General features: G+C 56.6%; 1 protein-coding gene across 1 annotated transcript in view; it reads right to left on the reverse strand.

Annotated features, from left to right (window-relative positions):
- The window catches only part of LOC136621105 (protein polybromo-1-like), a 76,061-nt gene that overhangs the window by 22,952 nt on the left and 28,261 nt on the right, over positions 1 to 24,848 (reverse strand). The window contains 6 exon segments of the mRNA XM_066596345.1: positions 277 to 429; positions 2,151 to 2,301; positions 2,412 to 2,678; positions 4,321 to 4,478; positions 5,357 to 5,539; positions 8,697 to 8,908. Coding sequence (XP_066452442.1) covers positions 277 to 429; positions 2,151 to 2,301; positions 2,412 to 2,678; positions 4,321 to 4,478; positions 5,357 to 5,539; positions 8,697 to 8,908 — 1,124 coding nt within the window.

A 24,848-nucleotide genomic window follows, 5' to 3' on the forward strand; every position in this document is an offset into this window, starting at 1 on the left:
TGGAGAGTGTGTGTGGTCTTAAACTTTTCTTTGGCATTTTAAATGAGTAAGTCTGAGAAAGTAGCGGCGATGTTGTTGGAAGTGGAACAGAGGGCCAGAGTCTAGGAATGAAGGCAGAACAGACACTAAGGAGGACACTAGGTAGGTTGAATATACATCAGAAAGGTATAGTCAAATTTTAGTTTAAAACTGGAAGACTGCGTTAAATCTCAACTTCTGATATAATGAAACTCTAGTACAAGTACCTGATTGTACCTAGAAAGCAGGCACACTCACCTAAAATGCAGGTCATGGGGCAGGTTTCTTCTAAGTTACTCGAGAACACTTCTTTCTTATAGAACATCTTGGTTGGCTCATGAATGGTCTCCTCGGGATGAATAAATATTGGGCCATAGAAATAGGCTGCTCCATCTCGAAGCCACATTTTTTTTTATTCTAAAAATGTAGAATATTACAAAATGTGATTAAAATCTTTTATGCCAAGTTCAGATTTGGAGATATAGAACAATTTACATGAAGGATAAACCTGCTTATTCGCCTTCAGAAATTTGTCTAACACCAAAAAAAAGTGAATGTTTAACAATGTTTTGGTACATATGCTGGGACTAGCTCCATGGACTCTGACCAAACACCACATTTTCAACTGTTAAAGAGGTTGTACCACAATTACAAGTTATTCCCTGTCCACAGGATAAGTGAAAACATGCTGATCGGTAGGGGTCTCACTGCTGAGACCCCCACAGATCCCGAGTACAGAGGCACAGCTTGTGAGAGAGGAAAATAATTATTGGAACTGTAGTCCTTTACATGGTAATTGTATGCAATGCAAGTCCTGCTAGTGAGTGTTCACACATATCCTCTAGTTATTTTCTATACTTTTCCTTTATAGTCATTGGAGAAGCCTTTTGGACACCTAACAGTTTTGCCCAAGAAAAGTACTATTCTAACAGCTGTATATCTGCCTGACATGGGGCTACCACTGTGGTATTGGTCTCTTGACTTTTAAGTAAGACCAAAGCAGCAGCAGTAGCCCAGTTCTAGGCAGATGCAGAGCAGGTTGAAGTGAGAGCTGCATGTACTAATCTTGCAGTTGTCACTTCAGGTGTGCAGGGACCGGTAAACAAGCAGGGAGGGAGAAAGGATCAGTCAGCATCCAGCCTGTGTTTTAAAGGCTTCAGATCACCCCATAAAAGGAAGTAATATAGGCTTTTGACCATGTTATCAACCACACTTTTCAATCAGAGAACAAACTTGTTCTCTGATTGTCACACATGCAGGTCTTTTTTTTATCCCCAGAAAAGGAGAGGTTAAATGAGCACCTGTTCATCTTTTCAACCTTCTGTACTTAAATAGGCTTTTATTAACTCTATAACCCAGTTACTTAACTTTTAAAGGAAAAAAAATATTTTTTTCTGTTACAGAATGATTTATTAGTAAGAAAATAATAATAATTAATGCATCTGTATTGTCAAAAAAATACAACTTGTGCTGCAAAATACAAGATCTCCTGTAGCTACATATAATTACAAGATTTAAAAAAAAAAGTTATGACTGGTGGAACACAAGATGGAAATATTTTTTTCTGGTCCTTAAAGTTAGCATTCACTACATCACTAAGGGCAGCATTTAAGGCAGACGAGTTATGTGCCAACTATATTTACTTGAGACATAAATTAAAATTCTACAAAAAAAAGTGGCATTTGCAGAAGGGATTTTTAACTTTCAAATATGACTGGTAAGGGGTTATAGCTTCTAATAAAAAATAAAATAAAATAAATGGGCTCAGGCTGATGGAGGACAAGATGACCGGACTCAGGCTCACGGATTTTGGCCATGTAATGCAAGCAGAGCCACTAGAAAAATCTATAATGCTTGGACTGATCAGCGACAAAAGAAGACGACCTGGCCGCTAAAGAATAAAATTGGCTTGATACCATCAAAGCTGATACTGGCATGAATATCAGACAACTGAAAGAAGCAGTGCAAAACGAAAAACACGGAGGGAGCTCGCCTTTAGGGTAGCGAATGACTAAACGGCTAACAATAATAATAAAAAAATGTATATAATTTAACAAAAGTTCAAAATGGCATACAGAACTACAACAATGGTCATTTTATCCACTTTACGCACCAGTGTGAAAACAGATTTCCTTACCTGCCCACCCTTGGCCTAACCAAGCCATGTGACTTTATAAACACACAATCTCCAACCTTCAGCCACATGTCGTTGTACCGAAGCTGCTCGTAATAGTGGCAACCAGGTTCCCCATTGGGCATATCAACAGGAACATCTTCCTTTTTCTAGAAAGAAAAGAAAAATTGATCCATTGATGAGAAAGACTGAAAAAACGATAGCAGTTGTAATGAAACACATTTACGCCAACCGAACACCAATGCAGGAGAAATCTGACCTTTTCCAAGCAGATCGTGATATCCTCGTCCTTTGTGTCCTCCATTTTTTCTGAGGCTGCATCTTCATCTACCTTATCTTTATGTGCAAATACCGAGGCCACTCTCACAACGGGCAGAGGAATGTCCCTGGGCCTGAAGCGCACGGAGCTGACCGGCATTGTCCACAACTTAATCTTCTTAAAGGATTTGGTTTTGGCAGAATACCGGGACTCGCACACGTACACATCTTCATCTCTAAAGTTTTCGGGGCAGATTTTGAAGTATTCCTGTTCAGTTAGAAAATGAACACAAATCACCAACCAGGTAATAAAACACTTGGAACCACAGAAACACACGAGCAGCACCAGCTTAGACTTCGAACATGGATGACACAATGGGGTAAACTTATAAAAATCAGTGTTTCTAATGCTAATCTTAAACTCTGCTGGCGTACAATATGCACATAGATTAAAAGGTGCACGCCTCTTCACATCTTAGGCGTTACTGACTCCTCCGTGCGCTTTCACAGAAATGTAGGACAGCTGGAGTACATTTCTGGCATAGTTAGTTTTTGGTATAAACTATCCCCTTCCCGCTCCAGGACGTACATGTACGTCCTGGAGCATCGGGGTATGTATGCAGAGAGGTTGCGGGGGCGACTACAGCTGACAACCGCGGGCAATTGCCGCGATAGGCCGTTTGGCCGGTCGCGGCTATTAACCCTTTAAATGCCGCTGTCAGTTCTGACAGCAGCATTTAAAGCCCCTGAACACTGTTCGGGTGTCCCGTACGGCCCCCCCCATGGTGAGATCAGGGGAGCCATGCAGGTGTCATGGCTGCCGGGGGCCTTCTGAAAGGGGAATGGCTTGATAGGCTGCCTGTCAGAACGCAGTATGACATAATGCTATAGCATTACGTCATACTGCAGGAGCGATCAAAGTATCGCACATTGTAGTCATTGTTAAAAGTAAAGGGAAAAAAAAATACAGTTTTTTTAATTGTAAAAAAATATAATAAAAAGTTTAAATCCCCCCCTTTTGCAATATCTATAATTAAAAAGTCTAAATAATAAAATAAAAATACATATTTGATATCGCCGCGTCTGTAAAAGTCTGATCTATCAAAGTAGCGCATTATTTACCCCGCATGGTGAACGTCGTCCGAAAAAAAAAAAAAGAATGCCAGAAATGCACTTTTTCAGTCACCCTGCTCCCAGAAAAAACACAATAAAAAGCGATCAAAAAGTTGTATGTATTCCGAATTAGTACTAACGGAAGCTACAGAACATTTTGCAAAAAATGCGCCATCGCTGAACTACGTCGACGGAAAAATAAAAAAGTTATTGTGCACACAAGATGACCGCAAAAAAGAATTGAAAAAAATTAAACGTCTTTGAAGAAAAAAAGAATGTATACAGTTTGGCATCGTAGTAATCGTACCGACCCATAGAATAAAGCTATCATGTCGCTTTTGTTGCAGGTAGTGCGCCGTTGAAACAAGACGCACTGAAAGATGATGGAATGTGGTATTTTTTTTTTCCATTTTACTCCACTTAGAATTTTTTAAAAGTTTTTCAGTACATTATTTGGTACATTAAATAGCACCATTGAAAAATACAACTTGTCCCACAAAAAACAAGCCCACATACAGCGACGTCGATGGATAAATAAAAGGGGTTATGATTTTTTTAAGGGGGGGAGGAAATAACGAAAATGGGGAAAAAAAGGGCCGCGTCACGAAGGGGCTATACATAAATGTGTCGGTCTGGGGTGGCGACGCCCCTCCCAACAAGCCGCACCTCCTTTTCAGGTAAGTGCTGCACTGAAAAAGCCACCACATTTTTGAACACGTGTGCCTTGCACCAAATTTTGCAACATTTTTACTCCAACCCCCCCCCCCCCAAAAAAAAACAGTGAGAACAACTCTTACCTTCACAAACATGATGACACATTTGCCAAGGATTTTATTTACAGGCACCTTGTTATAATAGTCACTCTTGAACACTTCCTTCTCTAAGAATTTACGAGTGGCGAGATGGAAGGTTTCATTGGGACGATAGAACCAACAGCCGTACAGCCACTTCTCACCTGCAAAATAAAATGTGCCTTTTGTCCTTTTCGTACTTTGGTGACAACGTTTACAAGTATATTCCGTTTTTCTTAGAAGGCTTTGTAACCGTTAGTTTGATATGTAACCCAATTAGGGATGATTGGGCCTGGGTTAACATTTGGTCTGCAACAATGATAACAGTTTAGTAAAATATTATCACATTTTTCAAACCCACTTTTTTTTTTTTTTTTTTTAACCACGTGTCCCCTTGTGCATGAAGCAACCTGCGTTAGCGAACAGACCAAGGCCTTGCCAGGCGGACATATTCAAGCCACATTTATGGGTCTGTAATCACGAACAAATATCCCAGCCTGACGGCGGGTCTCTTGATCCGAACTCCGAGCATCACAGGAACTTATGATGCTTGTAGCTCGGGTCAGGCAGAGACACTCGTCCGTCCTCCAGGCACATATGTGCGGCCGGCATACGGTCATCTGTCACCAGGCTAAAGTTAACCATACACCAGAAAAAGCATCCAATGGTCGGATCAACGGACAATCTTATGTGTGTGTACATATGACCATTCCTCCCCCCAAGATTCTTTGACATCTTATGTAAAGTGGCATATTAGAGTTAAAGCTAGCCATACACATGACAATAAGTGAGGGCCGAACCCACGCTGGGCTGACCGCTGTCTTGTGTGTATGGCCAGCTTACCTGGGAAGCTGAAGCCACAGATGTTATGGCCTTACATCAATTACTATCAGTGCTTCCTAAAAGAGTCATTTTGATGATCTCGGTTTACTGAAAACGATGCATCCTCTTCATGTTACTTTTTTTCCTCTCTTATACAATATAATACAAAAATATACACAATATTATACAATAAAGGAAAGGCAAAGACTGAAATTCCTACCTGCATTGTCCTCCCAGAGGCGCTCAATGCAGACAATATGTGGCTGGAGGTTGGCCTCCGCGGGCTCCACATACACATAATCCCCAACGTGGTACATGCTGTTCTTAAAGCTGCAGTCTTGGCTGTAGGTTCGGTATTGTCCAGACTGGCCAGAAACTCCTCCAGGATCTTCACTCTTTTCTGCTTCTTAACAAAGAGGGTTAAAAAAATAATAATACGAGTTTAAAGGGGGGTTTCCACACATATATTATTGATGACATCCTCAGGATAGGTCATCAGAGGTTGGTTGGCTGGGGACTGCTGCTTAGGGTGATCTGATTGGGAATCAGCAGTCAGCGCCGCAATACGCAGAGGTCAAGCAGAAGCAGTTGGCTCTGACCTGTCTGGTGGCCAATGCTGGTAATTACAGGCGCAGTTCTTGTTGACTTTTAATTTAAGCTGAGCCTGCAATTATGAGTGTCGGCCGCTACAGAGCGGTTGGAGCCAGATGCTTACGCTCTAACCTCTATGTATGTGGCTCTGACAGTGTGAGAAGGATACATATATATCCTTGTAGGTAGAAAAGAAAACACTGGAATATATACATTTATATAGATATAGTTATGTGCCTTTCTTTTTATATGTATACTAACTTTATTCTCATATGTACTAACTCTATGAAAAACTTAATACTTCACCTTATATCAGATATTCCAAAGGCCTTGCCAGGCGAAGACAAAATGTATTTTAAACACAGCAAAGAAGAACCAGACACAAGGCCGTGTACTTGGCCGTTTTCCCAGAAGTGCCATATCTAGATGAAGACTGTTCAACTATGCATCTGAACTTTCACTATCTCAGGCCGGAAATCCGGACTTTCCATATATGGTTATGCGGTGAATTTGAGCCAATGAGCCCATCACCCATTTCTAGTGATGAGACCAAAGGGTATAAGATCTCATGTAATCTGTAATAAAGCGCACAGCGCAGTCATGTCCCCGTGTGAGGAGCTATACCAGACCTCCGTGTGGTGTCTCTTCTTTACCGCCGGCAGCGGGGCAAGTGGGGTGGGCCTGATTGGTGCTGTACTTAGAAATTTTCCCTGACAGCGGGGCAAGTGGGGTGGGCCTCATTGGTGCTGTACTTAGAAATTTTCCCTGACAAGTGGGCACCCGATCAGCCAGGGTACTGAGCAGTGAACCCCAGACAACCATTTATTGATGATCTGTTCAGAGGATAGTCCAGCAATACACACTCATTCTCAAAAAGTAATCCCTCCACTAGAAGTCGCTGAAATTGAATGAAACTTTCTCTGTGTGATTGTAATGTTGGTATAAATGTAAGTGATTACAATATCACAGCAAAAGGATCATTTATTGTGGAGAACTGAACACTTGTAGGGAGGCTCTAGTACCCTGTTGTACCGCCTCTAGCTTGGATCCAAATGTAATACGGACAGGCATGGAGGCTCTAGTACCCTGTTGTACTGCCTCTAGCTTGGATACAAGATGTGATATGGACAGGCATGGAGGCTCTAGTACCCTGTTGTACTGCCTCTAGCTTGGATACAAGATGTGATATGGACAGGCATGGAGGCTCTAGTACCCTGTTGTACCACCTCTAGCTTGGATACAAGATGTGATATGGACAGGCATGGAGGCTCTAGTACCCTGTTGTACCACCTCTAGCTTGGATACAAGATGTGATATGGACAGGCATGGAGGCTCTAGTACCCTGTTGTACCACCTCTAGCTTGGATACAAGATGTGATATGGACAGGCATGGAGGCTCTAGTACCCTGTTGTACCACCTCTAGCTTGGATACAAGATGTGATACAGAAGGGCATGGAGGCGTAGTACCCTGCTGGGCTGCCTCTAGCGTGGATAAAAGCTGTGATACGGGCCGGCATGGAGGCTCTAGTACTGCCTCTAACTTGGATACAGGATGAGATACGGGCATGGAGGCTCTAGTACGCAGTTGGGCCGCCTCTATCTTCGATGCAAGATGTGATACCGGTGGACATGAAGGCTCTAGTATCCTGTTGGGCTGCCTCTAGCTTGAATGCAAGATGTAATACTGGTGGGCATGGAGGCTCTATTAGCCCGGTAAGCCGCCTCTAGCTTGGATGCATGATGTGACATGGGTGGGCATGGAGGCTGTAGTACCTTGTTGTACCGCCACTAGTTTAGATCCAAGACATGGAACAGGCATGCATGCAGGCTTTTGTACCCTGTTGTACCGCTTCTAGCTTTGATCCAAGATGTTATACGGAAGGGGGGGGGGAGCATGGAGGCTCTAGTACTCCGTTGGCCTGTCTCTAGCTTGGATTCAAGATGTGATACAGGTAGGCATGGAGGCTCTAGTACTCTGTTGGGCCGCCTCTAGCTTTGATGCAAGATGTAATATGGGTGGGCTTGGAGGTTCTTGTACCCTGTTGTACCGCCTCTAGTTTGGATTCAAGAGGTGATACAGGCGAGCATGGAGGAATACAGGTTTCGTATGGTATCCTGCGACATATCGGTCCAAATTTGCGGTAGATTGTGTAAGCTCAAAGGCTGTGGTGGATGGCTTCCCAGATGGGTCCATACATGTTCTATTGGAAATAAATCTGGGGATCTGGCAGCCATGGAAGTATGGCAATGTTGTGGAGGCATTCCTCTGACACCCTTGTGTGTGCGCGGACAAGCTCTCCAGGCACGAACTTAATGTGTTATAAGTATTCCACAACATTAAGATGAAGATATATATTGGAGCAGATTGAAGACGCACCATGTTTATGGTAGAAATTGTGCCACACACGGTCTTTCATGCTTTCTGTCACATTTATGATGTGCTTTAGACACTTTTTTTACTCTGCTTCAGGTGAAAAAGGGGTCACTTCGTGGTAAGAAGTCATGACCTAAATGCAACATTCTGTGCCAAAATTTGGGCGTAAAATTTGGCATATACTAAGCTAATAGGTGGTAAACAGAACAGACAGTGTAAACTTCCAATATCTAATTATTAGACAGTTTTAGCAAATCTGCCCCATGGTTTTCTCAGGTTTCAGGGCCCTTTATGAGGGGTTACAACCTCAGTCAAAAGTCAAGCGTTCAAAAATGGTAGTTTTCCTACACAGATTATATGGGCGATCCCAATAACTGGCCCTCCAAAGCTTTCACTATACTCCATGTTGGGCAGTGGTCATCACTCTGCTCATCACAGGTCATAATTCCACCAATTTTTTTTTACATCAAATTAAATGCAAAACGTCCAGAGACAGAGGACTTGTAGCTCCTTTATAGACATGAAGCTCAAACCTAATGACATGGTGTACAGCCTGGCCACGAGTTCTTGCACACCACTACATGCTGTATTTACCTTTCTTCTCCTCCTCTCTTTTGACCTTGTCTTCTTCTAATTCTTTTGGCAGCTTTTCCTTCTTTTCCTTCTCCACATCATTGTGGAGGTGTTTGGTTGTGTAGCTCAAGGCTGGAGAAAGAAGGATCTCGCCGTTTTTGCAAAGTTCATCTCTTATCTTAATAAAGAACTGTTGAAGCTCTACAGAGTCCTCGTAGATTTCAGAGTCCGTCCTTTGTAGAAGAAAAAAGGGATGAGAAGCACGTTGAAGACTCATCAATGAAGACACTTAAGCTGCCCATACACCTTCAACAACTGTCAGAAGAGCCGTCTCCACCGGTATGGGTGCAAAACGTCTGACACGTTTCCACATGAAGAAGTGACGTCAGTTTTGAATATGTATACACGTGGAATCAGTCTTTCCACATCTTCTCCTCCCCTAGCGGCTCCTGGCCCCAGCAGTCCCCCTGGTTACCACAACGCAAGCCGGTCGCATCCTCTTCCTCCTGTTATGGAGTGTCCATTCTCTGTAGTCTCCTTCCTGCAGGGCATTGTACGTTACGTCACTAGTGACGTAGCGTTCACTGCCTAGCACAGAATGCTGAGCTGATGCAGAGACTGCGCATGCGCGCTGTCTCGCCGCGAGTGTTCATACACTATTGTCGCAAAACAGCGTGCATGCGCAGTCTCTGCATTAGCTCGGCGCTCCATGCTGGGCAGTGAATGCTACATCACTAGTGACTGGGTACACTGACCTGCAGGAAGCAGAATGCCGAGAATCTATGTAACATCACAGGAAGAAGAGGGTACAGGCGAGGTGACCCGGCGGACTGCAGGAGCCAGGAGAAGATCGGGGAGGAGAAGATGCAGTAAGAAGACTGGGGAGGAATAGGTAAATATTGTTGTCTTTTTTTTTTTTTTTCAATCTGTGACATGTGTCACTTTAACATAGCATAACTGTAAAGTTTTTGCATACCCAAGTAATTCTAATTGTTTTTTTGCCACATATTGTAAAAATAGACTGACAATTTGTGTATATTTAGCGCCAAAATTGGAAAAATTTTGAAAAAAAAATTGTAATTTTAATGACATCTTCAACTGCAATATCTCAAATTATGTGCAAACATATTATACAAATTTCCATCCGTTTACTTTATTCTGGAAGCACATTGGAAAAACTTTTAAATTTTGTATGTCTAAATGGTTGAAAAACACCCTAACATTAAATATTAACATTTTGAGGAACACTTTGTTTTGTTTTTCCTTTGTTTTCCTGCATCAAGCCAAGCTTGCAAAGGCGCATAGGTGTCAGAATGATAGACACCCCCACAAATTACCCCATTTTAAAAATTTCATCCCTTACTGTATTCACTGAGGGGGGTCATGAGCATTTTTACCTCACAGTTTCTTTTCACGAGTTAATGCAATTTAGAGGAGAAAGGAAAAAAAAAATCATATTTTTGCTAATATGTCATTTTAAAGGCATTTTTTTTCTATAGTACACATGAAAATGAGGATTTACAGCTCAAAATGGATGTTTGTCCTGTGTTCAGAAACATAGCCATTGTGGCCCTAGTCATATGTCCGTATGAACAACGGGGCCCAAACCAAAAGCAGCAGCGGGTGGCTTTCAGAACAGAGATTTAGCTTAAGTGTTTTAGGCCCCATAGCCCACTTTTAGAGCCCTTGAGCCGCCAAAACGATGGAGAACCCCCACAAATGACCTCATTTAAAAAATAGACCCCTTAACAAATTCATCGTATTTTGACCCCACAGTATTTGAATAAATCTAAGCAAAGCAGAAGCAAAAAATTACGATTTTCATTTTTTGGCAATTGTGTCATTTTAAAAGCTGTTTTTTTGTACAGCCCACATAAGAATGAAGATTTACACCCCAAAATGGATCCCCGTTTGTTCTGTGTTCACGAACATACCAATTGAAGCCCAAATCTGACCGGACACATGAATAGGTTTGTAATGGAGGGGACACCCTTAGGCTTTGAAGCCACAACTGAGTAAATTCCAGGCCCAATTGCTCACTTGTAGAGCCATCAAGATGCCAAAACTAATGACCACTAATGACCCCATTTTGAAATCAAGCACCCCTTAGCCCATTTATCTAGGTGTGTACTTTAAGCATTCTTACCCCACAGTTTTTTCCCCAAAATTATGAAGCATGTGAAAAATACAAGTAATTTAATTTTTTTCACTTTCATAGGTGTTCTTTTTTCAAGCAGGAAAAACTGGAGAGACTCACCCCAAATTTTATAGCACTAGGTCTTCTCTGTTCTGCAATACCCCCATCATATCCCCAATCTGTTTACTGGACACATGATTAGGCCCATAATGGAGGGAGCATCCATTGGATTTCAGGACACAGCTGAATAATATTGAGGCCCAATTGAACACTTACACAGGAAAACAAATAAACTCCCTAAAAATAATCCCATCTCCTTTTTGGCATTTCCCAAATCTTAGATAAAAGTAATGATGTAAACAGTGTGGTATGTCCAAGGACAAGGGTAATTACGGAGGCCTGGATGGGCACATGGGGCAATAAAACCAGGTATCCCTCCTCCTCCCATGATTTTTGGGGGGTATTTCTTGACCTCAGTGGCAGGGATGGGGTGTAGAAAATGGCGCCCTGTGAGGCTTGGTAAGCTTGCTGAGGTCCGGCGGTCTCTCACAGAAGGCGCTCAACAAGCTGCTCCCGGAACTGCAGGAATGGCGAGCGTTCCCGGGGCTTCTTGTAATAACACCGGGCTCACACGGCTGCATGTGGAATCCGCTTATGGCGGCATAATGTACTGCACATAACTGTGTTCTCACACAGGCGGTCATGCGCACTCCACCTTTTTGATTGTTTGTATTTCCTGTGCTGTTTAATCGTGTATGGGCTGCGGGGAATATCTGCGACCATACAGCACAACGGGGTCTATGTTGCAGATATCCGCAGTAAAAGCGAGCATTCTGCGTTCTATTTTTTTTTTGTTAGTGGATTACGTAATTCCGACCACTAATGTGAGCGCAATTGTTTAATTCAATGCACTTCACTGTTCCACATAATACTGCAAATCAAACTTAATAAAAACTATATAAACTTTTATGTGATCGCCGCTATCCATTGGATAATGGCAATCGCGTAATTGGGGGGTCACATGCCGTAGCCCCCACATGATAGCTCCAGGATCTTGGGTACCTCTGGTAGCCGATAGCAGGGAACTGTCGTACGCACAGACCTCAGGCCTTTACTCTACAGGGCCGGCATGCTTTTACGGACATGTAGACTAAAGCCCAGACACGCAGGAGGGGAAAACACGTATGGTCACTAAGGGGTTAACTTCTCTTTGGTTGAATTTCACTGGAGGAAATAATGCAGAGCAATCCGTACATTTAGTGCAGCGACATGAAATTTAATTATTTAGTGAAGCGCACGCATTTTTAATTGGGTCCTACAGAAGACGATCGGAGGATCTGCAGCCCGATATCAATAAATGTCACTATGAAGGCTGAATAAGATCTGTAGAAATGGAGGACTCAAAAAAAATAACAAAAAAAAGTGTGATAACATACATTATATCTACCCAAAACATGCTACCACCTGCAGATCGCCAAAAAAAGTCCTTAGGGTGACTACCCACTAGCCTTTGCGAATTTGCTCCTTTTTTTCCCAGGTGTATAGGCTTTCTAATGTTAAAAACGCATCGCCGCAAAAAAACCACCCAAAAAACGCAATTTACCGCGAAATCACGTTTTTGCACAATGCAGTTTAAACAAGTGCCATAGGCCCCTGGAGAAAAAAAAAATGCGAATTCCGCAGTGAAAAAGAATTGTATTGGGTAGTCAAACCGTATACAGCAAAAATAAAAAAAATATAAAAAACTTGTGACTTGCGAAATGGAGATGAAAATACCCCAAAATAAGTTGCATCATTAGGTCCAGCCCATGTCACTAAGGGGTTAATGCTTTAACCATGATACACAGGACAACATTGGCAGTTCTTATGACATCACATGACATCACAATGGGCTCAGAATGTTCAAAGCTCTAACCAGAGCCATCTTGCATCACTTGAGTTTGACAACTTGAAGAGGCCAGACAGCAGGTACGCAGCTGGCAGGGTGGTGAGGGGCCCTGGGCGCCCCAATGGCAACTGGCGGGGTGGTGAGGGGCCCTGGGCGCCCCAAAGGCAGCTGGCGGGGTGGTGAGGGGCCCTGGGCGCCCCAAAGGCAGCTGGCGGGGTGGTGAGGGGCCCTGGGCGCCCTAAAGGCAGCTGGCGGGGTGGTGAGGGGCCCTGGGCGCTCCAAAGGCAGCTGGCGGGGTGGTGAGAGGCCCTGGGCGCCCCAAAGGCAGCTGTCGGGGTGGTGAGGGGCCCTGGGCGGCCCAATGACAGCTTGCGGTGTGGTGAGGGGCCCTGGGCCCGCAGCGGATTAGCCGTCCCGTGTGGACGAGATTTCTGAGAAATCTCATCCACATGGCTGGCTAATACCGAGATTAGCGGCCACGGGCGATTTTGCCACGGCCGGATCTGCTGCGGCAAAACCGCGGCAAAGCCGCCCTGTGTGGATCCAGCCTTAAGGTAGATCACAGCCTTTTCATACTATTGGATAACGGCGATCACGTGACCGGGGACCACTCATTCGGGCCTCCGGTCACTGCTTAAAGCTCTTGGCTACCTTTGGTAATCAGGAGCAAGGGGATTTTAAATTTTCTGGGCCCTACCCGGCTTCTGCGTATGTGTCCGTTATGTTGCCGGCGTGCGCATGCACAGAATTCAGGGAAGGTCCACGGATAAAGATCCCATCGGGGGTCTAATCCAGGGGCCTTAGATAAGTAATCTCATCTCCCCTCAAAGATACGATCTTTTTAAACGTTACTTGATCGCTTTTATCATCGGATAACAAAGATCAGGTGACCGGAGGGGGGGAGGAGCTTAAAAAAAATATAAACTTTTATGTGATCGCCGCTATCCATTGGATAATGGCAATCGCGTAATTGGAGGGTCACATGCCGTAGCCCCCACACGATAGCTCCAGGATCTTGGGTACCTCTGGTAGCCGATAGCAGGGAACTGTCGTACGCACAGACCTCAGGCCTTTACTCTACAGGGCCGGCATGCTTTTACGGACATGTAGACTAAAGCCCAGACACGCAGGAGGGGAAAACACGTATGGTCACTAAAGGGTTAACTTCTCTTTGGTTGAATTTCACTGGAGGAAATAATGCAGAGCAATCCGTACATTTAGTGCAGCGACATGAAATTTAATTATTTAGTAAAGCGCACGCATTTTTAATTGGGTCCTACAGAAGACGATCGGAGGATCTGCAGCCCGATATCAATAAATGTCACTATGAAGGCTGAGTAAGATCTGTAGAAATGGAGGACTCAAAAAAATAACAAAAAAAAGTGTGATAACATACATTATATCTACCCAAAACATGCTACCACCTGCAGATGGCCAAAAAAAAGTCCTTAAGGTGACTACCCACTAGCCTTTGCGAATTTGCTCCTTTTTTCCCCAGGTGTATAGGGGGCTTTCTAATGTTAAAAACGCATCGCCGCAAAAAAACCACCCAAAAAACGCAATTTACCGCGAAATCACGTTTTTGCACAATGCAGTTTAAACAAGTGCCATAGGCCCCTGGAGAAAAAAAAAAAGCGAATTCCGCAGTGAAAAAGAATTGTATTGGGTAGTCAACCGTATACAGCAAAAATAAAAAAAATATAAAAAACTTGTGACTTGCGAAATGGAGATGAAAATACCCCAAAATAAGTTGCATCATTAGGTCCAGCCCATGTCACTAAGGGGTTAATGCTTTAACCATGATACACAGGACAACATTGGCAGTTCTTATGACATCACATGACATCACAATGGGCTCAGAATGTTCAAAGCTCTAACCAGAGCCATCTTGCATCACTTGAGTTTGACAACTTGAAGAGGCCAGACAGCAGGTACGCAGCTGGCAGGGTGGTGAGGGGCCCTGGGCGCCCCAATGGCAGCTGGCGGGGTGGTGAGGGGCCCTGGGCGCCCCAAAGGCAGCTGGCGGGGTGGTGAGGGGCCCTGGGCGCCCCAAAGGCAGCTGGCGGGGTGGTGAGGGGCCCTGAGCGCCCTAAAGGCAGCTGGCGGGGTGGTGAGGGGCCCTGGGCGCTCCAAAGGCAGCTGGCGGGGTGGTAAGGGGCCCTGGGCGCCCCAAAGGCAGCTGGCGGGGTGGTGAGGGGCCCTGGGCGCCCCAAAGGCAGCTGGCGGGGTGGTGAGGGGCCCTGGGCGCCCCAAAGGCAGCTGGCGGGGTGAAGAGGGGCCCTGGACGCCCCAAAGGCAGCTGGCGGGGTGAAGAGGGGCCCTGGACGCCCCAAAGGCAGCTGGCGGGGTGGTGAGGGGCCCTGGGCGCCCCAAAGGCAGCTGGCGAGGTGGTGAGGGGCCCTGGACGCCCCAAAGGCAGCTGGCGGGGTGGTGAGGGGCCCTGGGTGCCCCAAAGGCAGCTGGCGGGGTGGTGAGGGGCCCTGGGCGCCCCAAAAGCAGCTGGCGGGGTGATGAGGGGCCCTGAGGGGCCCTGGGCGCCCCAAAGGCAGCTGGCGGGGTGGTGAGGGGCCGTGGGCGCCCCAAAAGCAGCTGGCGGGGTGGTGAGGGGCCCTGGGCGCCCCAAAAGCAGCTGGCGGGGTGGTGAGGGGCCCTGAGGGGCCCTGGGCGCCCCAAAGGCAGCTGGCGGGGTGGTGAGGGGCCCTGGGCGCCCCAAAGGCAGCTGGCGGGGTGGTGAGGGGCCCTGGGCGCCCCAAAAGCAGCTGGTGGGGTGGTGAGGGGCCCTGGGCACCCCAATGGCAGCTGGCGGGGTGGTGAGGGGCCCTGGGCGCCCCAAAGGCAGCTGGCGGGGTGGTGAGGGGCCCTGGGCGCCCCAAAGGCAGCTGGCGGAGTGGTGAGGGGCCCTGAGGGGCCCTGGGCGCCCCAAAGGCAGCTGGCGGGGTGGTGAGGGGACCTGGGCGCCCCAAAGGCAGCTGGCGGGGTGGTGAGGGGCCCTGGGCGCCACAAAAGCAGCTGGCGGGGTGGTGAGGGGCCCTGGGCGCCCCAAAAGCAGCTGGCGGGGTGGTGAGGGGCCCTGAGCGCCCCAAAGGCAGCTGGCGGGGTGGTGAGGGGCCCTGGGCGCCCCAAAGGCAGCTGGCGGGGTGGTGAGGGGCCCTGGGCGCCCCAAAGGCAGCTGACGGGGTGGTGAGGGGCCCTGAGGGTCCTTGGGCACCCCAATGGCAGCTGGCGGGGTGGTGAGGGGCCCTGGGCGCCCCAAAGGCAGCTGGCGGGGTGGTGAGGGGCCCTGGGCGCCCCAAAGGCAGCTGGCAGTGTGGTGAGGGGCCCTGGGCGCCCCAAAGGCAGCTGGCGGAGTGGTGAGGGGCCCTGAGGGGCCCTGGGCGCCCCAAAGGCAGCTGGCGGGGTGGTGAGGGGACCTGGGCGCCCCAAAGGCAGCTGGCGGGGTGGTGAGGGGCCCTGGGCGCCACAAAAGCAGCTGGCGGGGTAGTGAGGGTCCCAAAGCAGCTGGCGGGGTGGTGAGGGGCCCTGAGGGGCCCTGGGCGCCCCAAAGGCAGCTGGCGAGGTGGTGAGGGGCCCTGGGCGCCCCAAAGGCAGCTGGCGGGGTGGTGAGGGGCCCTGGGCGCCCCAATGGCAGCTGGCGGGGTGGTGAGGGGCCCTGGGCGCCCCAATGGCAGCTGGCGGGGTGGTGAGGGGCCCTGGGCGCCCCAAAGGCAGCTGGCGGGGTGGTGAGGGGCCCTGGGCGCCCCAAAAGCAGCTGGCGGGGTGGTGAGGGGCCCTGGGCGCCCCAAAAGCAGCTGGCGGGGTGGTGAGGGGCCCTGAGGGGCCCTGGGTGCCCCAAAGGCAGCTGGCGGGGTGGTGAGGGGCCCTGGGCACCCCAAAGGCAGCTGGCGGGGTGGTGAGGGGCCCTGGGCGCCCCAAAAGCAGCTGGTGGGGTGGTGAGGGGCCCTGGGCGCCCCAAAGGCAGCTGGCGGGGTGGTGAGGGGCCCTGGGCGCCCCAAAGGCAGCTGGCTGGGTGGTGAGGGGCCCTGGGCGCCCCAAAGGCAGCTGGCGGGGTGGTGAGGGGCCCTGGGCGCCCCAAAGGCAGCTGGCGGGGTGGTGAGGGGCCCTGGGCGGCCCAAAAGCAGCTGGCGAGGTGGTGAGGGGCCCTGGGGCCCCCAAAGGCAGCTGGCGGGTTGGTGAAGGGCCCTGGGCGGCCCAAAAGCAGCTGCCGAGGTGGTGAAGGGCCCTGGGCGGCCCAAAAGCAGCTGGCGAGGTGGTGAGGGGCCCTGGGCGCCCCAAAGGCAGCTGGCGGAGTGGGGAGGGGACTTGGGCGCCCCAATGGCAGCTGGCGGGGTGGGGAGGGGCCCTGGGCGCCCCAATGGCAGCTGGCGGGGTGGTGAGGGGCCCTGGGCGCCCCAATGGCAGCTGGCGGGGTGGTGAGGGGCCCTGGGCGCCCCAAAGGCAGCTGGCGGGGTGGTGAGGGGCCTTGGGCGCCCCAAAGGCAGCTGGCGGGGTGGTGAGGGTCCCTGGGCGCCCCAAAGGCAGCTGGCGGGGTGCTGAGGGGCCCTGGGCGCCCAAAAGGCAGCTGGCGGGGTGCTGAGGGGCCCTGGGCGCCCCAAAGGTAGCTGGCGGGGTGGCCCTGGGCGCCCCAAAGGCAGCTGGCCGGGTGGTGAGGGGCCCTGGGCGCCCCAAAGGCAGCTGGCGGGGTGGTGAGGGGCCCTGGGCGCCCCAAAGGCAGCTGGCGGGGTGGTGAGGGGCCCTGGGCACCCCAATGGCAGCTGGCGGGGTGGTGAGGGGCCCTGGGCGCCCCAAAGGCAGCTGGCGGGGTGGTGAGGGGCCCTGGGCGCCCCAAAGGCAGCTGGCGGAGTGGTGAGGGGCCCTGAAGGGCCCTGGGCGCCCCAAAGGCAGCTGGCGGGGTGGTGAGGGGACCTGGGCGCCCCAAAGGCAGCTGGCGGGGTGGTGAGGGGCCCTGGGCGCCACAAAAGCAGCTGGCGGGGTGGTGAGGGGCCCTGGGCACCCCAAAAGCAGCTGGCGGGGTGGTGAGGGGCCCTGAGGGGCCCTGGGCGCCCCAAAGGCAGCTGGCGGGGTGGTGAGGGGCCCTGGGCGCCCCAAAGGCAGCTGGCGGGGTGGTGAGGGGCCCTGGGCGCCCCAAAGGCAGCTGACGGGGTGGTGAGGGGCCCTGAGGGTCCTTGGGCACCCCAATGGCTGCTGGCGGGGTGGTGAGGGGCCCTGGGCGCCCCAAAGGCAGCTGGCGGGGTGGTGAGGGGCCCTCGGCGCCCCAAAGGCAGCTGGCAGTGTGTGAGGGGCCCTGGGGCGCCCCAAAGGCAGCTGGCGGAGTGGTGAGGGGCCCTGAGGGGCCCTGGGCGCCCCAAAGGCAGCTGGCGGGGTGGTGAGGGGACCTGGGCGCCCCAAAGGCAGCTGGCGGGGTGGTGAGGGGCCCTGGGCGCCACAAAAGCAGCTGGCGGGGTGGTGAGCGGCCCAAAGCAGCTGGCGGGGTGGTGAGGGGCCCTGAGGGGCCCTGGGCGCCCCAAAGGCAGCTGGCGAGGTGGTGAGGGGCCCTGGGCGCCCCAAAGGCAGCTGGCGGGGTGGTGAGGGGCCCTGGGCGCCCCAATGGCAGCTGGCGGGGTGGTGAGGGGCCCTGGGCGCCCCAATGGCAGCTGGCGGGGTGGTGAGGGGCCCTGGGCGCCCCAAAGGCAGCTGGTGGGGTGGTGAGGGGCCCTGGGCGCCCCAAAGGCAGCTGGCGGGGTGGTGAGGGGCCCTGGGCGCCCCAAAGGCAGCTGGCGGGGTGGTGAGGGGCCCTGAGGGATCCTTGGGCACCCCAATGGCAGCTGGCGGGGTGGTGAGGGGCCCTGGGCGCCCCAATTGCAGCTGGCGGGGTGGTGAGGGGCCCTGGGCGCCCCAAAGGCAGCTGGCGGGGTGGTGAGGGGCCCTGGGCGCCCCAAAGGCAGCTGGAGGGGTGGTGAGGGGCCCTGGGCGCCCCAAAGGCAGCTGGCGAGGTGGTGAGGGGACCTGGACGCCCCAAGGGCACCTAGCAGGGTGGTGAGGGTCCCAAAGCAGCTGGCGGGGTGGTGAGGGGCCCTGAGGGGCCCTGGGCGCCCAAAGGCAGCTGGCGAGGTGGTGAGGGGCCCTGGGCGCCCCAAAGGCAGCTGGCGGGGTGGTGAGGGGCCCTGGGCGCCCCAATGGCAGCTGGCGGGGTGGTGAGGGGCCCTGGGCGCCCCAATGGCAGCTGGCGGGGTGGTGAGGGGCCCTGGGCGCCCCAAAGGCAGCTGGCGGGGTGGTGAGGGGCCCTGGGCGCCCCAAAAGCAGCTGGCGGGGTGGTGAGGGGCCCTGGGCGCCCCAAAAGCAGCTGGCGGGGTGGTGAGGGGCCCTGAGGGGCCCTGGGCGCCCCAAAGGCAGCTGGCGGGGTGGTGAGGGGCCCTGGGCGCCCAAAGGCAGCTGGCGGGGTGGTGAGGGGCCCTGGGCGCCCCAAAAGCAGCTGGTGGGGTGGTGAGGGGCCCTGGGCGCCCCAAAGGCAGCTGGCGGGGTGGTGAGGGGCCCTGGGCGCCCCAAAGGCAGCTGGCTGGGTGGTGAGGGGCCCTGGGCGCCCAAAGGCAGCTGGCGGGGTGGTGAGGGGCCCTGGGCGCCCCAAAGGCAGCTGGCGGGGTGGTGAGGGGCCCTGGGCGGCCCAAAAGCAGCTGGCGAGGTGGTGAGGGGCCCTGGGCGCCCCAAAGCAGCTGGCGGGTTGGTGAAGGGCCCTGGGCGGCCCAAAAGCAGCTGCCGAGGTGGTGAAGGGCCCTGGGCGGCCCAAAAGCAGCTGGCGAGGTGGTGAGGGGCCCTGGGCGCCCCAAAGGCAGCTGGCGGAGTGGGGAGGGGACTTGGGCGCCCCAATGGCAGCTGGCGGGGTGGGGAGGGGCCCTGGGCGCCCCAATGGCAGCTGGCGGGGTGGTGAGGGGCCCTGGGCGCCCCAATGGCAGCTGGCGGGGTGGTGAGGGGCCCTGGGCGCCCCAAAGGCAGCTGGCGGGGTGGTGAGGGGCCTTGGGCGCCCAAAGGCAGCTGGCGGGGTGGTGAGGGTCCCTGGGCGCCCCAAAGGCAGCTGGCGGGGTGCTGAGGGGCCCTGGGCGCCCAAAAGGCAGCTGGCGGGGGTGCTGAGGGGCCCTGGGCGCCCCAAAGGTAGCTGGCGGGGTGGCCCTGGGCGCCCCAAAGGCAGCTGGCCGGGTGGTGAGGGGCCCTGGCGCCCCAAAGGCAGCTGGCGGGGTGGTGAGGGGCCCTGGGCGCCCCAAAGGCAGCTGGCGGGGTGGTGAGGGGCCCTGGGCACCCCAATGGCAGCTGGCGGGGTGGTGAGGGGCCCTGGGCGCCCCAAAGGCAGCTGGCGGGGTGGTGAGGGGCCCTGGGCGCCCCAAAGGCAGCTGGCGGAGTGGTGAGGGGCCCTGAAGGGCCCTGGGCGCCCCAAAGGCAGCTGGCGGGGTGGTGAGGGGACCTGGGCGCCCCAAAGGCAGCTGGCGGGGTGGTGAGGGGCCCTGGGCGCCACAAAAGCAGCTGGCGGGGTGGTGAGGGGCCCTGGGCACCCCAAAAGCAGCTGGCGGGGTGGTGAGGGGCCCTGAGGGGCCCTGGGCGCCCCAAAGGCAGCTGGCGGGGTGGTGAGGGGCCCTGGGCGCCCCAAAGGCAGCTGGCGGGGTGGTGAGGGGCCCTGGGCGCCCCAAAGGCAGCTGACGGGGTGGTGAGGGGCCCTGAGGGTCCTTGGGCACCCCAATGGCAGCTGGCGGGGTGGTGAGGGGCCCTGGGCGCCCCAAAGGCAGCTGGCGGGGTGGTGAGGGGGCCCTCGGCGCCCCAAAGGCAGCTGGCAGTGTGGTGAGGGGCCCTGGGCGCCCCAAAGGCAGCTGGCGGAGTGGTGAGGGGCCCTGAGGGGCCCTGGGCGCCCCAAAGGCAGCTGCGGGGTGGTGAGGGGACCTGGGCGCCCCAAAGGCAGCTGGCGGGGTGGTGAGGGGCCCTGGGCGCCACAAAAGCAGCTGGCGGGGTGGTGAGGGGCCCAAAGCAGCTGGCGGGGTGGTGAGGGGCCCTGAGGGGCCCTGGGCGCCCCAAAGGCAGCTGGCGAGGTGGTGAGGGGCCCTGGGCGCCCCAAAGGCAGCTGGCGGGGTGGTGAGGGGCCCTGGGCGCCCCAATGGCAGCTGGCGGGGTGGTGAGGGGCCCTGGGCGCCCCAATGGCAGCTGGCGGGGTGGTGAGGGGCCCTGGGCGCCCCCCCCCCCCCCAAAGGCAGCTGGTGGGGTGGTGAGGGGCCCTGGGCGCCCCAAAGGCAGCTGGCGGGTGGTGAGGGGCCCTGGGCGCCCCAAAGGCAGCTGGCGGGGTGGTGAGGGGCCCTGAGGATCCTTGGGCACCCAAGGCAGCTGGCAGCTGCGGGTGGTGAGGGGCCCTGGGCGCCCCAATTGCAGCTGGCGGGGTGGTGAGGGGCCTGGGCGCCCAAAGGCAGCTGGCGGGGTGGTGAGGGGCCCTGGGCGCCCCAAAGGCAGCTGGCGGGGTGGTGAGGGGCCCTGGGCGCCCCAAAGGCAGCTGGCGAGGTGGTGAGGGGCCCTGGACGCCCCAAAGGCAGCTGGCAGGGTGGTGAGGGGCCCTGGGTGCCCCAAAGGCAGCTGGCGGGGTGGTGAGGGGCCCTGGGCGCCCCAAAGGCAGCTGGCGGGGTGGTGAAGGGCCCTGGGCACCCCAATGGCAGCTGGCGGGGTGGTGAGGGGCCCTGGGCGCCCCAAAGGCAGCTGGCGGGGTGGTGAGGGGCCCTGGGCGCCCCAAAGGCAGCTGGCGGAGTGGTGAGGGGCCCTGGGCACCCCAAAGGCAGCTGGCGGGGTGGTGAGGGGACCTGGGCGCCCCAAAGGCAGCTGGCGGGGTGGTGAGGGGCCCTGGGCGCCACAAAAGCAGCTGGCGGGGTGGTGAGGGGCCCTGGGCGCCCCAAAAGCAGCTGGCGGGGTGGTGAGGGGCCCTGAGGGGCCCTGGGCGCCCCAAAGGCAGCTGGCGGGGTGGTGAGGGGCCCTGGGCGCCCAAAGGCAGCTGGCGGGGTGGTGAGGGGCCCTGGGCGCCCCAAAGGCAGCTGACGGGGTGGTGAGGGGCCCTGAGGGTCCTTGGGCACCCCAATGGCAGCTGGCGGGGTGGTGAGGGGCCCTGGGCGCCCCAAAGGCAGCTGGCGGGGTGGTGAGGGGCCCTGAGGGTCCTTGGGCACCCCAATGGCAGCTGGCGGGGTGGTGAGGGGCCCTGGGCGCCCCAAAGGCAGCTGGCGGGGTGGTGAGGGGCCCTCGGCGCCCCAAAGGCAGCTGGCAGTGTGGTGAGGGGCCCTGGGCGCCCCAAAGGCAGCTGGCGGAGTGGTGAGGGGCCCTGAGGGGCCCTGGGCGCCCCAAAGGCAGCTGGCGGGGTGGTGAGGGGACCTGGGCGCCCCAAAGGCAGCTGGCGGGGTGGTGAGGGGCCCTGGGCGCCACAAAAGCAGCTGGCGGGGTGGTGAGGGGCCCAAAGCAGCTGGCGGGGTGGTGAGGGGCCCTGAGGGGCCCTGGGCGCCCCAAAGGCAGCTGGCGAGGTGGTGAGGGGCCCTGGGCGCCCCAAAGGCAGCTGGCGGGGTGGTGAGGGGCCCTGGGCGCCCCAATGGCAGCTGGCGGGGTGGTGAGGGGCCCTGGGCGCCCCAATGGCAGCTGGCGGGGTGGTGAGGGGCCCTGGGCGCCCCAAAGGCAGCTGGTGGGGTGGTGAGGGGCCCTGGGCGCCCCAAAGGCAGCTGGCGGGGTGGTGAGGGGCCCTGGGCGCCCCAAAGGCAGCTGGCGGGGTGGTGAGGGGCCCTGAGGATCCTTGGACACCCCAATGGCAGCTGGCGGGGTGGTGAGGGGCCCTGGGCGCCCCAATGGCAGCTGGCGGGGTGGTGAGGGGCCCTGGGCGCCCCAAAGGCAGCTGGCGGGGTGGTGAGGGGCCCTGGGCGCCCCAAAGGCAGCTGGCGGGGTGGTGAGGGGCCCTGGGCGCCCCAAAGGCAGCTGGCGAGGTGGTGAGGGGCCCTGGACGCCCCAAAGGCAGCTGGCGGGGTGGTGAGGGGCCCTGGGTGCCCCAAAGGCAGCTGGCGGGGTGGTGAGGGGCCCTGGGCGCCCCAAAGGCAGCTGGCGGGGTGGTGAGGGGCCCTGGGCACCCCAATGGCAGCTGGCGGGGTGGTGAGGGGCCCTGGGCGCCCCAAAGGGCAGCTGGCGGGGTGTTGAGGGGCCCTGGGCGCCCCAAAGGCAGCTGGCGGAGTGGTGAGGGGCCCTGAGGGGCCCTGGGCGCCCCAAAGGCAGCTGGCGGGGTGGTGAGGGGACCTGGGCGCCCCAAAGGCAGCTGGCGGGGTGGTGAGGGGCCCTGGGCGCCACAAAAGCAGCTGGCGGGGTGGTGAGGGGCCCTGGGCGCCCCAAAAGCAGCTGGCGGGGTGGTGAGGGGCCCTGAGGGGCCCTGGGCGCCCCAAAGGCAGCTGGCGGGGTGGTGAGGGGCCCTGGGCGCCCCAAAGGCAGCTGGCGGGGTGGTGAGGGGCCCTGGGCGCCCCAAAGGCAGCTGGCGGGGTGGTGAGGGGCCCTGAGGATCCTTGGGCACCCCAATGGCAGCTGGCGGGGTGGTGAGGGGCCCTGGGCGCCCCAATTGCAGCTGGCGGGGTGGTGAGGGGCCCTGGGCGCCCCAAAGGCAGCTGGCGGGGTGGTGAGGGGCCCTGGGCGCCCCAAAGGCAGCTGGCGGGGTGGTGAGGGGCCCTGGGCGCCCCAAAGGCAGCTGGCGAGGTGGTGAGGGGCCCTGGACGCCCCAAAGGCAGCTGGCAGGGTGGTGAGGGGCCCTGGGTGCCCCAAAGGCAGCTGGCGGGGTGGTGAGGGGCCCTGGGCGCCCCAAAGGCAGCTGGCGGGGTGGTGAAGGGCCCTGGGCACCCCAATGGCAGCTGGCGGGGTGGTGAGGGGCCCTGGGCGCCCCAAAGGCAGCTGGCGGGGTGGTGAGGGGCCTGGGCGCCCCAAAGGCAGCTGGCGGAGTGGTGAGGGGCCCTGGGCACCCCAAAGGCAGCTGGCGGGGTGGTGAGGGGACCTGGGCGCCCCAAAGGCAGCTGGCGGGGTGGTGAGGGGCCTGGGCGCCACAAAAGCAGCTGGCGGGGTGGTGAGGGGCCCTGGGCGCCCCAAAAGCAGCTGGCGGGGTGGTGAGGGGCCCTGAGGGGCCCTGGGCGCCCCAAAGGCAGCTGGCGGGGTGGTGAGGGGCCCTGGGCGCCCCAAAAGGCAGCTGGCGGGGTGGTGAGGGGCCCTGGGCGCCCCAAAGGCAGCTGACGGGGTGGTGAGGGGCCCTGAGGGTCCTTGGGCACCCCAATGGCAGCTGGCGGGGTGGTGAGGGGCCCTGGGCGCCCCAAAGGCAGCTGGCGGGGTGGTGAGGGGCCCTGAGGGTCCTTGGGCACCCCAATGGCAGCTGGCGGGGTGGTGAGGGGCCCTGGGCGCCCCAAAGGCAGCTGGCGGGGTGGTGAGGGGCCCTCGGCGCCCCAAAGGCAGCTGGCAGTGTGGTGAGGGGCCCTGGGCGCCCCAAAGGCAGCTGGCGGAGTGGTGAGGGGCCCTGAGGGGCCCTGGGCGCCCAAAGGCAGCTGGCGGGGTGGTGAGGGGACCTGGGCGCCCCAAAGGCAGCTGGCGGGGTGGTGAGGGGCCCCTGGGCGCCACAAAAGCAGCTGGCGGGGTGGTGAGGGGCCCAAAGCAGCTGGCGGTGGTCTAGGTGGTGAGGGGCCCTGAGGGGCCCTGGGCGCCCCAAAGGCAGCTGGCGAGGTGGTGAGGGGCCCTGGGCGCCCCAAAGGCAGCTGGCGGGGTGGTGAGGGGCCCTGGGCGCCCCAATGGCAGCTGGCGGGGTGGTGAGGGGCCTGGGCGCCCCAATGGCAGCTGGCGGGGTGGTGAGGGGCCCTGGGCGCCCCAAAGGCAGCTGGTGGGGTGGTGAGGGGCCCTGGGCGCCCCAAAGGCAGCTGGCGGGGTGGTGAGGGGCCCTGGGCGCCCCAAAGGCAGCTGGCGGGGTGGTGAGGGGCCCTGAGGATCCTTGGGCACCCCAATGGCAGCTGGCGGGGTGGTGAGGGGCCCTGGGCGCCCCAATGGCAGCCTGGCGGGGTGGTGAGGGGCCCTGGGCGCCCCAAAGGCAGCTGGCGGGGTGGTGAGGGGCCCTGGGCGCCCCAAAGGCAGCTGGCGGGGTGGTGAGGGGCCCTGGGCGCCCCAAAGA

The sequence above is a fragment of the Eleutherodactylus coqui genome, chromosome 3 (genome assembly GCF_035609145.1).
Source record: "Eleutherodactylus coqui strain aEleCoq1 chromosome 3, aEleCoq1.hap1, whole genome shotgun sequence".
NCBI classification, from domain to species: Eukaryota; Metazoa; Chordata; class Amphibia; order Anura; family Eleutherodactylidae; genus Eleutherodactylus; species Eleutherodactylus coqui.